Source organism: Rhinoderma darwinii, chromosome 7 (genome assembly GCF_050947455.1).
Source record: "Rhinoderma darwinii isolate aRhiDar2 chromosome 7, aRhiDar2.hap1, whole genome shotgun sequence".
Classification (NCBI taxonomy): domain Eukaryota; kingdom Metazoa; phylum Chordata; class Amphibia; order Anura; family Rhinodermatidae; genus Rhinoderma; species Rhinoderma darwinii.
The window spans coordinates 144,092,706-144,110,272 of NC_134693.1; the positions used below are offsets into that span (position 1 = coordinate 144,092,706).

A 17,567-nucleotide genomic window follows, 5' to 3' on the forward strand; every position below is an offset into this window, starting at 1 on the left:
TCTTGTATATAGTGATATGGAGCATGCTGGTATAACCTGGGTATCTTCTGTATATAATTATATATGTACAGCTGGTATAAGTTATACATCATCTTGTATACAGTGATATGGAGCATGCTGGTATAAACTGGGTATCTTCTGTATATAATTATATATGTACAGCTGGTATAAGTTATACATCTTCCTGTATATAGTGATATGGAGCATGCTGGTATAACCTGGGTATATTCTGTATATAATTATATATGTACAGTTGGTATAAGTTATACATCTTCTTGTATATAGTGATATGGAGCATGCTGGTATAACCTGGGTATCTTCTGTATATAATTATATATGTATAGCTGGTATATGTTATACATCTTCTTGTATATAGTGATATGGAGCATGCTGGTATAACCTGGGTATCTTCTGTATATAATTATATATGTACAGCTGGTATAAGTTATACATCTTCCTGTATATAGTGATATGGAGCATGCTGGTATAACCTGGGTATCTTCTGTATATAATTATATATGTACAGCTGGTATAACCTGGGTATCTCCTGTATATAATTATATATGTACAGCTGGTATAAGTTATACATCTTCCTGTATATAGTGATATGGAGCATGCTGGTATAACCTGGGTATCTTCTGTGTATAATTATATATGTACAGCTGGTATAAGTTATACATCTTCTTGTATATAGTGATATGGAGCATGCTGGTATAACCTGGGGATCTTCTGTATATAATTATATATGTACAGCTGGTATAAGTTATACATGTTCCTGTATATAGTGATATGGAGCATGCTGGTATAACCTGGGTATATTCTGTATATAATTATATATGCACAGCTGGTATAAGTTATACATCTTCTTGTATATAATGATATGGAGCATGCTGGTATAACCTGGGTATCTTCTGTATATAATTATATATGTACAGCTGGTATAAGTTACACATCTTCCTGTATATAGTGATATGGAGCATGCTGGTATAACCTGGGCATCTTCTGTATATAATTATATATGTACAGCTGGTATAAGTTATACATCTTCTTGTATATAGTGATATGGAGCATGCTGATATAACCTGGGCATTTTCTGTATATAATTATACATGTACAGTTGGTATAAGTTATACATCTTCTTGTATACAGTGATATGGAGCATGGTGGTATAACCTGGGTATCTTCTGTATATAATTATATATGTACAGCTGGTATTAGTTATACATCTTCTTGTATATAGTGATATGCAGCATGCTGGTATAACCTGGGTATCTTCTGTATATAATTATATTTGTACAGCTGGTATAAGTTATACATCTTCCTGTATATAGTGATATGAAGCATGCTGGTATAACCTGGGTATCTTCTGTATATAATTATATATGTACAGCTGGTATAAGTTATACATCTTCTTGTATATAGTGATATGGAGCATGCTGGTATAACCTGGGTATCTTCTGTATATAATTATATATGTACAGGTGGTATAAGTTATACATCTTCTTGTATATAGTGATATGGAGCATGCTGGTATAACCTGGGTATATTTTGTATATAATTATATATGTACAGCTGGTATAAGTTACACATCTTCCTGTATATAGTGATATGGAGCATGCTGGTATAACCTGGGTATCTTCTGTATATAATTATATATGTACAGCTGGTATAAGTTATACATCTTCTTGTATATAGTGATATGGAGCATGCTGGTATAACCTGGGTATCTTCTGTATATAATTATATATGTACAGCTGGTATAAGTTATACATCATCTTGTATATAGTGATATGGAGCATGCTGGTATAACCTGGGTATCTTCTGTATATAATTATATATGTACAGCTGGTATAAGTTATACATCTTCCTGTATATAGTGATATGGAGCATGCTGGTATAACCTGGGTATCTTCTGTATATAATTATATATGTACAGCTGGTATAAGTTATACATCTTCCTGTATATAGTGATATGGAGCATGCTGGTATAACCTGGGTATCTTCTGTATATAATTGTATATGTACAGCTGGTATAAGTTATACATCTTCCTGTATATAGTGATATGGAGCAGGCTGGTATAACCTGTGTATCTTCTGTATATAATTGTATATGTACAGCTGGTATAAGTTATACATCTTCCTGTATATAGTGATATGGAGCATGCTGGTATAACCTGGGTATCTTCTGTATATAATTATATATGTACAGCTGGTATAAGTTATACATCTTCCTGTATATAGTGATATGGAGCATGCTGGTATAACCTGGGTATCTTCTGTATATAATTATATATGTACAGCTGGTATAAGTTATACATCTTCCTGTATATAGTGATATGGAGCATGCTGGTATAACCTGGGTATCTTCTGTATATAATTATATATGTACAGCTGGTATAAGTTATACATCTTCCTGTATATAGTGATATGGAGCATGCTGGTATAACCTGGGTATCTTCTGTATATAATTATATATGTACAGCTGGTATAAGTTATATATCTTCTTGTATATAGTGATATGGAGCATGCTGGTATAACCTGGACATCTTCTGTATATAATTATATATGTACAGCTGGTATAAGTTATACATCTTCTTGTATATAGTGATATGGAGTATGATGGTATAACCCGGGTATCTTATGTATATAATTATATATGTACAGCTGGTATAAGTTATACATCTTCTTGTATATAGTGATATGGAGCATGCTGGTATGACCTGGGTATCTCCTGTATATAATTATATATGTACAGCTGGTATAAGTTATACATCTTCTTGTATATAGTGATATGGAGCATGCTGGTATAACCTGGGTATCTTCTGTATATAATTATATATGTACAGCTGGTATAAGTTATACATCTTCCTGTATATAGTGATATGGAGCATTCTGGTATAACCTGGGTATCTTCTGTATATAATTATATATGTACAGCTGGTATAAGTTATACATCTTCTTGTATATAGTGATATGGAGCATGCTGGTATAACCTGGGTATCTCCTGTATATAATTATATATGTACAGCTGGTATAAGTTATACATCTTCTTGTATATAGTGATATGGAGCATGCTGGTATAACCTGGGTATCTTCTGTATATAATTATATATGTACAGCTGGTATAAGTTATACATCATCTTGTATATAGTGATATGGAGCATGCTGGTGTAACCTGGGTATCTTCTGTATATAATTATATATGTGCAGCTGGTATAAGTTATACATCTTCTTGTATATAGTGATATGGAGCATGCTGGTGTAACCTGGGTATCTTCTGTATATAATTATATATGTACAGCTGGTATAAGTTATACATCTTCCTGTATATAGTGATATGGAGCATGCTGGTATAACCTGGGTATCTTCTGTATATAATTATATATGTACAGCTGGTATAAGTTATACATCTTCCTGTATATAGTGATATGGAGCATGCTGGTATAACCTGGGTATCTTCTGTATATAATGATATATGTACAGCTGGTATAAGTTATACATCTTCTTGTATATAGTGATATGGAGCATGCTGGTATAACCTGGGTATCTTCTGTATATAATTATATATGTACAGCTGGTATAAGTTATACATCTTCTTGTATATAGTGATATGGAGCATGCTGGTATAACCTGGGTATCTTCTGTATATAATTATATATGTACAGCTGGTATAAGTTATACATCTTCTTGTATATAGTGATATGGAGCATGCTGGTATAATCTGGGTATCTTCTATATATAATTATATATGTACAGCTGGTATAAGTTATACATCTTCTTGTATATAGTGATATGGAGCATGCTGGTATAACCTGGGTATCTTCTGTGTATAATTATATATGTACAGCTGGTATAAGTTATACATCTTCTTGTATATAGTGATATGGAGCATGCTGGTATAACCTGGGTATATTCTGTATATAATTATATATGTACAGCTGGTATAAGTTACACATCTTCCTGTATATAGTGATATGGAGCATTCTGGTATAACCTGGGTATCTTCTGTATATAATTATATATGTACAGCTGGTATAAGTTATACATCTTCTTGTATATAGTGATATGGAGCATGCTGGTATAACCTGGGTATCTTCTGTATATAATTATATATGTGCAGCTGGTATAAGTTATACATCTTCTTGTATATAGTGATATGGAGCATGCTGGTGTAACCTGGGTATCTTCTGTATATAATTATATATGTACAGCTGGTATAAGTTATACATCTTCCTGTATATAGTGATATGGAGCATGCTGGTATAACCTGGGTATCTTCTGTATATAATTATATATGTACAGCTGGTATAAGTTATACATCTTCCTGTATATAGTGATATGGAGCATGCTGGTATAACCTGGGTATCTTCTGTATATAATTATATATGTACAGCTGGTATAAGTTATACATCTTCCTGTATATAGTGATATGGAGCATGCTGGTATAACCTGGGTATATCCTGTATATAATTATATATATACAGCTGGTATAAGTTATACATCTTCCTGTATATAGTGATATGGAGCATGCTGGTATAACCTGGGTATCTTCTGTATATAATGATATATGTACAGCTGGTATAAGTTACACATCTTCCTGTATATAGTGATATGGAACATGCTGGTATAACCTGGGTATCTCCTGTATATAATTATATATGTACAGCTGGTATAAGTTATACATCTTCTTGTATATAGTGATATGGAGCATGCTGGTATAACCTGGGTATCTCCTGTATATAATTATACATGTACAGCTGGTATAAGTTATACATCTTCTTGTATATAGTGATATGGAGCATGCTGGTATAACCTGGGTATCTTCTGTATATAATTATATATGTACAGCTGGTATAAGTTATACATCTTCTTGTATATAGTGATATGGAGCATGCTGGTATAACCTGGGTATCTTCTGTATATAATTATATATGTACAGCTGGTATAAGTTATACATCTTCTTGTATATAGTGATATGGAGCATGCTGGTATAACCTGGGTATCTTCTGTATACAATTATATATGTACAGCTGGTATAAGTTATACATCTTCTTGTATATAGTGATATGGAGCATGCTGGTATAACCTGGGTATCTCCTGCATATAATTATATATGTACAGCTGGTATAAGTTATATATCTTCTTGTATATAGTGATATGGAGCATGCTGGTATAACCTGGGTATCTCCTGTATACAATTATAACCTTGGATCCATCTTTTGCAATGAATCATTAATATGAATCTGCCCCTTATCTCATTATTAGGAAACACCACGAGCGTCAGATCAATGGCATGAGGGCGGGCCAGAGTGAGGGATCATGGGAAATAGGACTGGGGAGAGGGGCCCTTGTGAATGACCCCTACACCGCCGGCTGTATATTAACGTTGTAAGTCCAGTGTTTCCCCTCTTCATACATTGCTACATATTGTCACCTGGCACAGACATTGGCGCTTTCCATATCTGCCCCACACCCACCCTGTACTCTGCGGCACCCTGTACTCTGCGGCACCCTGTACACTGCGGCACCCTGTACCCTGGGACACCCTGTACTCTGCGGCACCCTGTACACTGCGGCACCCTGTACACTGCGGCACCCTGTACCCTGCGGGACCCTGTACTCTGCGGCACCCTGTACTCTGCGGCACCCTGTACCCTGCAGCACCCTGTACACTGCGGCACCCTGTACCCTGCAGCACCCTGTACACTGCGGCACCCTGTACTCTGCGGCACCCTGTACTCTGCGGCACCCTGTACTCTGCGGCACCCTGTGGTAGCGTTAATAAAGGGCCGGTGTTCAGTCTGAGGACGATAATTCTTTATCATTGTGTTATGAAAAGTTCTGCAACTTTTTAATAGAAGTTGTGTATCACTTCCTAACCATTACCAAAATCTCTGCATACTGTCTGTGAATGGAAACATTCTTGTTTGCATCCAGGGGCTCAAAAAAAACCTTGTTAACCTCTTTCTGCTCTCACAGCTGAAGGTTTAGGACAATGTCTTCATGAAGTCGTTCTCTGTGAGCTAAACACATCAGCAGAACAAATCGAAATATCAGTAAAGTATGTCAGGCCCCGCGCACACGACCGTGGCCGCAATCACGGGGACGTCCGGCCGCAGACAGTCGCCCCACTTGCGGGCCGCGCTCCCATTATAAGGTATGGGAGAACGGTTCGTAAAATAACATGTCCTATTTTTTACAGAATATTTCTACTGTGCAGAGAATATCCGGGACGGTGTCTGTCGCCCATAGAAATGAATGGGTCTGTAATTACGGATGAAATCTACGGTCGTGTTCCTGGGGCCTCAGGTATCCAGGTTATTCAGCTCCCAGAGGATAGTCTAGCCTGAATCCAATTGTAACAACCACAGCAGCTGTGTGAGCAGGAGGATCAGGATGAGCTTTTAGCTTTTGGTTGTAAACCATAAATGTTCCTATTCACTGACAGCAAGTAGAGATCTTTATTATGGCGAGGAATTGATACGCAATTTGTATAAGAAAGTTGAAGGCCGCATTGTACCGTCAATGAATCAGCCAATGGGAAGTGGGACGTATCTGACCGGCATATCGCCACCGTTATAAAGAATTCTCCCGCCCATTCTGAATACGAGAGCGGAGGCGAAGGATCGGTAGACCTGACACGATGGAGATCAGTACATGATGGGGGTCTTATTCCCCCGCAGATTCAGGTCCCGGTAGAAAGACATGGAGGCTCCAGATCGTGTTATATATTTATTTCCACGTACAAATTCATTCAATTCTCTGGTATAAACCGTTCCCTTCTCCCAAAATCCGTCATCATAATTTATCATATTTACCAGTGAACCTCACAGGTGCCCCTCCCCCGCCTTCACTACCGGGCCGGGGGAGGGGCCTAATAATCTGCTATATATTAATACAAAGTAGTTTAAAAAATGTAAAAATAACATAATATTAAATTACAGTTTACAAAGTCTCCAAGTGATGAGGTCACCAGTAAGTGCCCACCCTGGAGTGGATGCAGGTCATACCATGCCCGGTCACATGACTAGACAGGAAACGTAGCTCCTCCTACTACGCTGCATTCAGAACGGTGAATCTTACAAACCTTTATGTATCATTAAAGCTAATGTAGGTTGTCACAGCCCCGCCCATTAGACTAATTACTCGTTATTTTCCTGTATACAGTCCTGACCTGGTGCAATGTGGGTAAAATTAAAGGGTAACTCCACCCAGTGTCTTGAGTTCTCAGGAAGTACAGATGAGTGGACTTCTAGTTATATTATTGTAGTTGATATAAACCTCACGCCGTTATTGTTGGTTGGGTGGATACGGCCCTTCTAATGGTTGATGAATATAATAAATACGGAGAGGAAATCAGGAGCGGTGGGAGGGAATAAATACTTTATAGCCCAATGCACAGATTTAAGGCCCTTTTAAATGGGGGGGGGGGGGGGGGTAAACAAGCGTTCACCAGCTCTCATTTATACTGCGTGAAATATTCTGGTTGTCGGCAGCGCATCCCCGGTGTAAACGACGCGCTGCCAGCATGATGGAAACGTATGAGGACGACAGATCGGAGTAAAGAGCGATCATCACGACATTACTGATCATCCCCAGACATTACTGATCACAGCTCCTTGCGGAAAGAGCAAACGAGCGCCGATCAACCTGTGTCGTTTATTGGCGCTGGTTTTCATGGCCCATATCGGGAGAACTAATGCGACCCTTTAGGCTCTGTTCACATGCACAGGTAAAAAAGGCTAAAAATTACTCTGATTTGCAGCCGTTTTTGGAGCTTTATTTCTATTGACACAAAGAAATGGCTCAAGAAGTGACATGCTCCTTTTAACGCGCCGTTTTTTTTAGAAACAGTGGCGAAAAAACATGCCCCATGTGAACATAACAGTTTTTCCCATTGATTTAAATGGGCAATTTTTTTAGGCGTTCAGCTACTGTTTTTCAAGCGTATTTCAAGGCGTTTACGCCACGAAAACTCTGCGTGTGAACATAGCCTTAGGCTACATTAAGACGATCAAAGCCAACCTCGGACGTGAAAAACTGCGGGTTATCACGCATCCCTAATAGATTAGTCTATGGAGGGATGTGTGCAGCGCAAACAAATAGGACATGTCCTATTTTTTCATGGACGCTTTACACGCTCCGTTGTTTTAACGGCTGTCACACGGATTGTATTCACCTGTCCTACAGTCATCCTCCCCCAGCCTGACATGTCTGATAACAGAGAACAATAGATTGTATTCACCTGTCCTACAGTCATCCTCCCCCAGCCTGACATGTCTGATAACAGAGAACTATAGATTGTATTCACCTGTCCTACAGTCATCCACCCCCCAGCCTGAAATGTCTGATAACACAGAACAATAGATTGTATTCACCTGTCCTACAGTGATCCTCTCCCAGCCTGACATGTCTGATACCAGAGAACAATAGATTGTATTCACTTGTCCTACAGTCATCCTCTCCCAGCCTGACATGTCTGATAACAGAGAACTATAGATTGTATTCACCTGTCCTACAGTCATCCTCCCCCAGCCTGACATGTCTGATAACAGAGAACTATAGATTGTATTCACCTGTCCTACAGTCATCCACCCCCCAGCCTGACATGTCTGATAACAGAGAACAATAGATTGTATTCACCTGTCCTACAGTCATCCTCCCCCAGCCTGAAATGTCTGATAACAAAGAACAATAGATTGTATTCACCTGTCCTACAGTCATCCTCTCCCCAGCCTGACATGTCTGATAACAGAGAACAATAGATTGTATGCACCTGTCCTACAGTCATCCTCCCCTAGCCTGACATGTCTGATAACAGAGAACTATAGATTGTATTCACCTGTTCTACAGTCATCCTCCCCCAGCCTGACATGTCTGATAACAGAGAACTATAGATTGTATTCACCTGTCCTACAGTCATCCACCCCCCAGCCTGACATGTCTGATAACAGAGAACAATAGATTGTATTCACCTGTCCTACAGTCATCCTCCCCCAGCCTGAAATGTCTGATAACAAAGAACAATAGATTGTATTCACCTGTCCTACAGTCATTCACCCTAGCCTGACATGTCTGATAACAGAGAACTATAGATTGTATTCACCTGTTCTACAGTCATCCTCCCCCAGCCTGACATGTCTGATAACAGAGAACAATAGATTGTATTCACCTGTCCTACAGTCATCCTCTCCCAGCCTGACATGTCTGATAACAGAGAACAATAGATTGTATTCACCTGTCCTAGTCATCCTCCCCCAGCCTGACATGTCTGATAACAGAGAACTATAGATTGTATTCACCTGTCCTACAGTCATCCACCCCCCAGCCTGAAATGTCTGATAACACAGAACAATAGATTGTATTCACCTGTCCTACAGTGATCCTCTCCCAGCCTGACATGTCTGATACCAGAGAACAATAGATTGTATTCACCTGTCCTACAGTCATCCTCCCCCAGCCTGACATGTCTGATAACAGAGAACTATAGATTGTATTCACCTGTCCTACAGTCATCCACCCCCCAGCCTGAAATGTCTGATAACACAGAACAATAGATTGTATTCACCTGTCCTACAGTGATCCTCTCCCAGCCTGACATGTCTGATACCAGAGAACAATAGATTGTATTCACCTGTCCTACAGTCATCCTCCCCCAGCCTGACATGTCTGATAACAGAGAACTATAGATTGTATTCACCTGTCCTACAGTCATCCTACCCCAGCCTGACATGTCTGATAACAGAGAACAATAGATTGTATTCACCTGTCCTACAGTCATCGTCCCCCCAGTCTGACATGTCAGATAACAGAGAACAATAGATTGTATTCACCTGTCCTACAGTCATCCTCCCCCAGCCTGACATGTCTGATAACAGAGAACAATAGATTGTATTCACCTGTCCTACAGTCATCCTCCCCAGCCTGACATGTCTGATAACAGAGAACTATAGATTGTATTCACCTGTTCTACAGTCATCCTCCCCCAGCCTGACATGTCTGATAACAGAGAATAGATTGTATTCACCTGTCCTACAGTCATCCTCTCCCAGCCTGACATGTCTGATAACAGAGAACAATAGATTGTATTCACCTGTCCTACAGTCATCCTCCCCCAGCCTGACATGTCTGATAACAGAGAACTATAGATTGTATTCACCTGTCCTACAGTCATCCTCCCCCCAGCCTGACATGTCTGATAACAAAGAACAATAGATTGTATTCACCTGTCCTACAGTCATCCTCCCCAGCCTGACATGTCTGATAACAGAGAACTATAGATTGTATTCACCTGTCCTACAGTCATCCTCCCCCAGCCTGACATGTCTGATAACAGAGAACAATAGATTGTATTCACCTGTCCTACAGTCATCCTCCCCCTCAGCCTGACATGTCTGATAACAGAGAACTATAGATTGTATTCACCTGTCCTACAGTCATCCTCCCCCAGCCTGACATGTCTGATAACACAGAACAATAGATTGTATTCACCTGTCCTACAGTCATCCTCTCCCAGCCTGACATGTCTGATAACAGAGAACAATAGATTGTATTCACCTGTCCTACAGTCATCGTCCCCCCAGTCTGACATGTCAGATAACAGAGAACAATAGACTGTATTCACCTGTCCTACAGTCATCCTGCCCCAGCCTGACATGTCTGATAACAGAGAACAATAGACTGTATTCACCTGTCCTATATATATTTTTTAGGTGCCAAGTCTCCCAGTATAAGAATACACTGACATGTGGTCATCATCTCTGATGTTCGATTTCTCCTCGTATTTCGGCATTTCCGGCCCTGGTGAGGCCGGTGATCCGGGGCCGGCTGGATGTTGTGTGTGACATTGGCGTCACGTTAGGACGGGGACATGTTTGTTGATGTTATCAGTGTTGTGTGACTTACAGAAGATCCATGGGATTGGCTGATAGAAGAATGATCGCTGCCTCCCCTCATGTCGCTGTCTGCAGGATTAGAAATTACGCTTCACTCCATGTTTGCACAGTCCCTCCCCCGCCCCAGCAATGAAGGGGTTACTAGATTTTGGCTCTCAGGCGGGTACATGTTTGCCTCCTGTCAGGCGGCCCCTGTTTTCCTTCCACTCACAAGAACTTGCACAGAATATAAAATAGTTTCCGATTGTTGTGCTGAGTTTCATTGAAGAGGCGCGGATCACGGACTGTCCCAGCGCGAGACACAGAAGCCCCCGCGAGGCTGTCAGCGACCCCAGACGTGACTGGATTTCATAGACGCCGCCCTTTGTCTACCATGAATTACCCAGCAGCGGTGTTCCCAGCCCCCTCCCCTGAGCTCGCCCGCTCTGCAGGGTGCCATGGAATGGATTTCCTCTAGGTTTCCGTCCTACTCCTCTATATATGGGACCCCCAACTACTAGGTAATTCATGGAGGCTTTGGGTCGTCTGACCCTGGCACTGGGTTCTATCAGATCTGTGGCTCCATTCAGCTGTCATGTCCCCGGCCTTGTGTGTTTTCTGAAGCTGGAGCGGCTATGAATGATGACGTCATGTGATCCCCCTGACCGCCACCGGTTATGAGCCATTCTCCCAGGTTTTGTACAGTCCCCTCTTATGTCTTGTGATTCTCCCTCCCACAGAGACAAAGGTCCTTATTCTAGGAAGATTCTCACCATGAACCACCAGAATCACCAGCCCTCGTCTAAAGCTCGATTGATTGGTAGCCAATGGAGCGGTCATATAACGTAGAAATATAAGAGATAACATGGCGGCCCCTGCATCACCCAAACCAGGTACGACCTCCAGGAAGTGTGGGCTATGAGGTGGACAGAGGAGACGGACCTTACATCACTGCGCCTCCCAAGTGCTGGCTAATGGATATGCAGATACGTCAGTTCAGTTATATGGACTCTTCTCCCCTCCGACTCCCGACCTGTTTGGGTTCAGGAGAGGAGACAATATGGTGTCCTTCCCCCTCATGGACAGCAGAACCCCTTTCAAGGGCACATAAATAGAAGAAAACTAAAGCTTTGTGTCCCATCTGATGTCCCAGCAGCATAGACGGTGCATTGTTAAGTCCTGGGGTGATGAGGGGTGCAGGAGGTCGGGGTGCACTGCAGGGACGGGTTAGTGGCTTCCGCTGCTTTTACTACTTCCACTTGTCCAGTCAATGATGATAAAACTGAGACTCATGATCATAAAGAGAACCCCGAGACCGGCAAAGCAGGCAGCCTGAGAAGAGAACAGAGAGGAGTTAGTGGGGGCTCGTCCGGGATACGGAAGACGATGGGAGACGGCTGCCTCTATATGAGCACGTACCAGGATCTTGGGCGGTGATTTGGTGGGCTCCTTGTCTTTGGGCATTATGCGAATGTAAAAGACGGCAGGGAAGATGAAGATCAGACATGGGGCGGATGTAGCGCCTGCAGCAGCAGAACAAGGGAAAGATAAAAACACTTAGAATCCAAGGCAAAGCCCAGGAGCCGAATAAATGCCCCTCCCCCATCAGTGATTTACTTGTACCTTGAATTGAGTTTGCCCAACCATGTGGGAGCAGCCCAGTAACCTGCCCCATGTACACACATCACACTCATCTCCAGACCTCGGCAGTCTGTAATTATCACAGCTCCTCCACCTACAATCATCTAGTTACTAAGTCAGTAAGAGCTAGAGAGCCCTGACAGACTGGTTGCTAGGGACTCACTGCCTGACAACCCCATTGAAAATAATGCGGTTGTTACAATTTATCTCCAGCAACCAGACTGTCAGATTCTCCCTGTACTGCGAGCCTGGCACCAGTTATATCAGGTCATTACAGAAGAAAATCTGCCCCACCTACCATGTGCCATTTATAATACTGGGGTCTTCATACATGGCAGAGGGCGCTAGGTCCCGGGAGCGACTGCTATAAAATGATATAAATACCTCCCCGAGCAAGTAAATGGGGTACGGGCAAAACATTCAGCAGACAGAGGACACACTGGGACCAGGAGGGGAGCAGCGAACACTCGATCTCCAGGGTGAGGAGCTAAACGTGAGAATCATGGAAAAAAGCAAACCAGAGGCTCATACTCACCAATAATGCCGAATATTCCCAGTATGTTCGGGGCAAAGATAACCAGCAGGTTGATGAGTGTGAGCAGCACCACAGCAATGATCGTGTGCCGGATCCAGCTGAACTCCTTATTCTGGAAGAGCATGTGCTGAATGGCACGACGGACCTGAGAGAGGACGGTAATTATGAGATGAGCGTGATTAATGAGAAGCGTGACGGGACGGTGACCCGGGTCCTGCACAACTACCAGCTCCCCCACAGCAGGTACATGTTCCCCAATACCCCCAGATGAATAACACCCCTTGTCCTCTGTATAGAAGATCAACCAGCCAGCACCCTCCACACTCCTTACAACTCACTACAGTCCAATGCCCATCATCAGCTCTTACCGGGAATAACACAATGGGCACAGTGAGGGTGACAGCGGTGAGAACAGCCACACGTACACAAAGAATCAGGGTGTCAAATGGATCCACGTAGCTGTAAGTGTGCAAAAGCTCAGACTCCACGTGGTCTGAAAACGGGAATGAGAAGAGTGGAGGGAGGATAACAGTAAATATATTGATTAAAGCTTCATAAACAGCAGAGTCCCTGTGTACATACATTACATTAATGATCCTGAGTTATATCCTGTATTATACTCCAGAGCTGCACTCACTATTCTGCTGGTGGAGTCCCTGTGTACATACATTACATTAATGATCCTGAGTTATATCCTGTATTATACTCCAGAGCTGCACTCACTATTCTGCTGGTGGAGTCACTGTGTACATACATTACATTACTTATCCTGTACTGATCCTGAGTTATATCCTGTATTATACTCCAGAGCTGCACTCACTATTCTGCTGTTGGAGTCACTGTGTACATACATACATTACTTACCCTGTACTGATCCTGAGCTACATCCTGTATTATACTCCAGAGCTGCACTCACTATTCTACTGGTGGAGTCACTGTGTACATACATCACTTATCCTGTACTGATCCGGAGTTGCATCCTGTATTATACTCCAGAGCTGCACTCACTATTCTGCTGGTGGAGTCACTGTGTACATACATTACATTACTTATCCTGTACTGATCCTGAGTTACATCCTGTATTATACTCCAGAGCTGCACTCACTATTCTACTGGTGGAGTCACTGTGTACATACATCACTTATCCTGTACTGATCCGGAGTTGCATCCTGTATTATACTCCAGAGCTGCACTCACTATTCTGCTGGTGGAGTCACTGTGTACATACATTATATTACTTATCCTGTACTGATCCTGAGTTATATTCTGTATTATACTCCAGAGCTGCGTTCACTATTCTGCAGCTTCAGATCTGAAATCTTACAGCATTCCCTGTTTGTTCAGTATCTGCACAGGGCCTGCTCTGGTGATTTGACTTCTGGGAAGTGTCGTCTTTACACCCGGCTTTGTACAGTCATTTGATGCAGGAAAAACTAAATGCATAGTAGGACCTCGGCTAAACTAATCAGCGGTGTCTGCAGCTCTGGAGTATAATACTCTTCTTCATCTTCAGGAACTTTGCTTGTTGTACATACTGAGGCAGAAAACCTGTCCTGACCTTGTCCTGCTCTTACAGATGAAGGATTGCTACAATTATATTCAGTCTCGACAATTCTCTGTGAGCTCAACTCAGCACCAGCACAAATCTCCCTTGTCCTGATAGTTTGTTACAATGTATCAGTTCAGGTAAAATGTCTGGAGTCCAGGCTGTTTAACTCACATCGGATTGTCTAGACTGGATACATTGTAACAAACACTCAGCTGTGAAATGTATTAGGTCTGTATTTTTGTACCAGGGGCCTGTGCACTTTAGACCCGTCCTTCATTGACCTTGTATTTGTCATTATACGGCCGTGTGACGGGGCTTTACTTACGACGCTATAAAGGGATCATTTCTTTTTTATGGCGCTAGTTACAGAAATGTGTAAACCTGCGGCCGGCGTCTCCTGCTCTTCGCTGTTGGGACCAGATACATTTGTGTATTTTCTGTCATCGCCTCTGGTGGTGAAGCCGTCACATCCGCCCCATCACCCGCGTGACGCTGAGCTGTGTGCGCTGACAACTATCCCCCGTCCCAGAGCACGCGCGCCCCATCTCTCGCTGAACGTACCGTAGAAGGTGAGGTATCCAAACAGAGCGGCCAGGGAATACATGCAATACATGACGGCAATGGAGATATTAGACACTTTCTGCATCTTCTTCTTGGAAGCACTGACAAGAGACAACAGGCAACAATCAGGCGTCAGTCCACTGATCAGACCACGGGCCAGTGCGGGGGCTACAGGGGCGCAGGTCCGGCGGCTGATGATGATAATTACATCGCACCATGGACAGGAGGATCTCACACTACCCATGTCTATAGAGCTATAGGATCCCCATGTACAGAACTCACATCTCAGTCCTGGAGCTCCATCTAATCCAGGGCAGGACCCCCCAGAATCAGCACAGTCCCTGCACCCACCTGCTGCCTCCACAATACTCACTCCTTCAGCTCTGTGTATATAGGAAGGACCTCGGGGTGACACACAAACGCAAAAGCCATGATGGGAATGGTATACGCCGTCTGCAGAGATTGGAAATACACGCATAGGTTAAAGTGAAGCAGCCGAAAGATATCAAGACATGTACACAACTATACACACACACACAACACTATATACACACACACACACAACTATACACACACATGACTATACACACATGACTATACACACACATAACTACGCACACACAACTACGCACACACTATATACACACACACACAACACTATACACACACACACACACACAACTATACACACACATGACTATACACACATGACTATACACACATAACTACACACACCCAACTACGCACACACAACTATACACACACGACTATACACACACACATAAATACGCACACACAACTATACACACACACACAACTATACGCACACACGACTATACACGGCTGCTTATCGCTGATCCCTGCAGCACATGAGAACTTGCAGGTAACATTAAAGAAGAACATGGAATTTCTTATCAATTTTCTTGATTTTTTTTTTAGCCACAACTGAATTTACAAGACAATTCTATAAATATGAAGCTTTCCATTCCACTTATCCTTTCTTTAAAGCTCCACTCCGTGTCTGTACTATACATGGAATGTGCGTGTGTGTGTGTGTGCGTGCGTGCGCGTGCGTGCGTGCGTGTGTGTGTGTGTGTGTGGGGGAGGGGGGGTAATATATGGACACCCGAGTCATGTGACCATTACCTGTGAGTTCAGTGTGAACATCTTGGCCGAGCATTCTCCGCTCTCCAGCTCTGCTTCATCTGCGTGACCGTTCTGATAGGGGTAGTCACTGGACATCAGGCTTGTGTTTCCAAGCATTGTGTGGTTCATGCTGTCCCAGGGCAGAGGACATGGAATCTGGAACTTTTTATACATGACCTGAAATAGAGGAAACACGGACGTGACATCAGGGCTCAGCGTCAACTTGTGAAACGCTCAGAAATATCACATAGAAATGATTGACAATTTGTAACATTCACTGCAGTAAGTATCGCGCTCGCTCTGGCGGAGCAGCAACGACCACACAGTTCAAGTTGAGACATGGCGGCACAGGCTTCTCGCTATCAGCACACTGGGACCGGCAGAGTGGCAGGCAGAGTGGCAGGCAGAGAGGCAGGCAGAGAGGCAGGCAGAGAGGCAGGCAGAGAGGCAGGCAGAGTGGCAGGCAGAGTGGCAGGCAGAGTGGCAGGTAGAGTGGCAGGCAGAGTGGCAGGCAGAGTGGCAGGCAGAGTGGCAGGTAGAGTGGCAGGCAGAGTGGCAGGCAGAGTGGCAGGCAGAGTGGCAGGCAGAGTGGCAGGCAGAGTGACAGGCAGAGTGGCAGGCAGAGTGGCAGGCAGAGTGGCAGGCAGAGTGGCAGGCAGAGTGGCAGGCAGAGAGGCAGGCAGAGTGACAGGCAGAGTGGCAGGCAGAGTGGCAGGCAGAGTGGCAGGCAAAGTGGCAGGCAGAGTGGCAGGCAGAGTGGCAGGCAGAGTGGCAGGCCGTGCCTATGATGTGTATCGTATCGTACAATGGTCACTTACTGAGCACAAAAAGAACACCATACAGCTGAGGGAGAAGCCGCTGGCATATCCCAGGTAACCTGGAAACAGACATGAGAAGGCTTGTTATCAGTAGATGGTTATCACGCTGCCATTATAATCCCATCACCCCGAGCCTCCCGCGTCTGCAGAGTATTACTCCCCATTATTAGCCCATCTGGATATTGATGGGTCGTTTCTCTGCCCCCGGACACCGTCACTTTACAGCTCGTCCCAAGACACTTACCCAGCTGCTTCATCAATGCCAGTGGCAGGATGATGGAGACCGATACTATAATAACCAGATAATTCCCTTCCATGTACCAATCCCTGCAATAAGAAGACACAGGAGAGAGCATGAGACGGCGGAGATAATGTGACAACCTGCAGGGAGGGTGACACGGCTGTAGATATACAATGTGACAGGTATATAGTGTGACACGGCT

General features: G+C 43.3%; 1 protein-coding gene across 3 annotated transcripts in view; it reads right to left on the reverse strand.

Annotated features, from left to right (window-relative positions):
• Positions 1 to 10,386: 10,386 nt before the first annotated feature.
• The window catches only part of SLC38A3 (solute carrier family 38 member 3), an 87,852-nt gene continuing 80,671 nt past the window's right edge, over positions 10,387 to 17,567 (reverse strand). For 2 of the 3 annotated variants that reach the window (XM_075831970.1, XM_075831971.1), the window contains 9 exons: positions 17,369 to 17,451; positions 17,125 to 17,183; positions 16,307 to 16,483; positions 15,534 to 15,613; positions 15,161 to 15,261; positions 13,419 to 13,543; positions 13,051 to 13,195; positions 12,294 to 12,397; positions 10,605 to 12,206 (listed from right to left, as the gene is read on the reverse strand). In XM_075831970.1, coding sequence (XP_075688085.1) covers positions 12,102 to 12,206; positions 12,294 to 12,397; positions 13,051 to 13,195; positions 13,419 to 13,543; positions 15,161 to 15,261; positions 15,534 to 15,613; positions 16,307 to 16,483; positions 17,125 to 17,183; positions 17,369 to 17,451 — 979 coding nt within the window. In that variant the 3' untranslated portion in view covers positions 10,605 to 12,101. Of the gene's footprint in view, positions 10,558 to 10,604; positions 12,207 to 12,293; positions 12,398 to 13,050; positions 13,196 to 13,418; positions 13,544 to 15,160; positions 15,262 to 15,533; positions 15,614 to 16,306; positions 16,484 to 17,124; positions 17,184 to 17,368; positions 17,452 to 17,567 lie in introns of those variants that run through there. The other variant, XR_012849778.1, reaches the window with a different exon arrangement.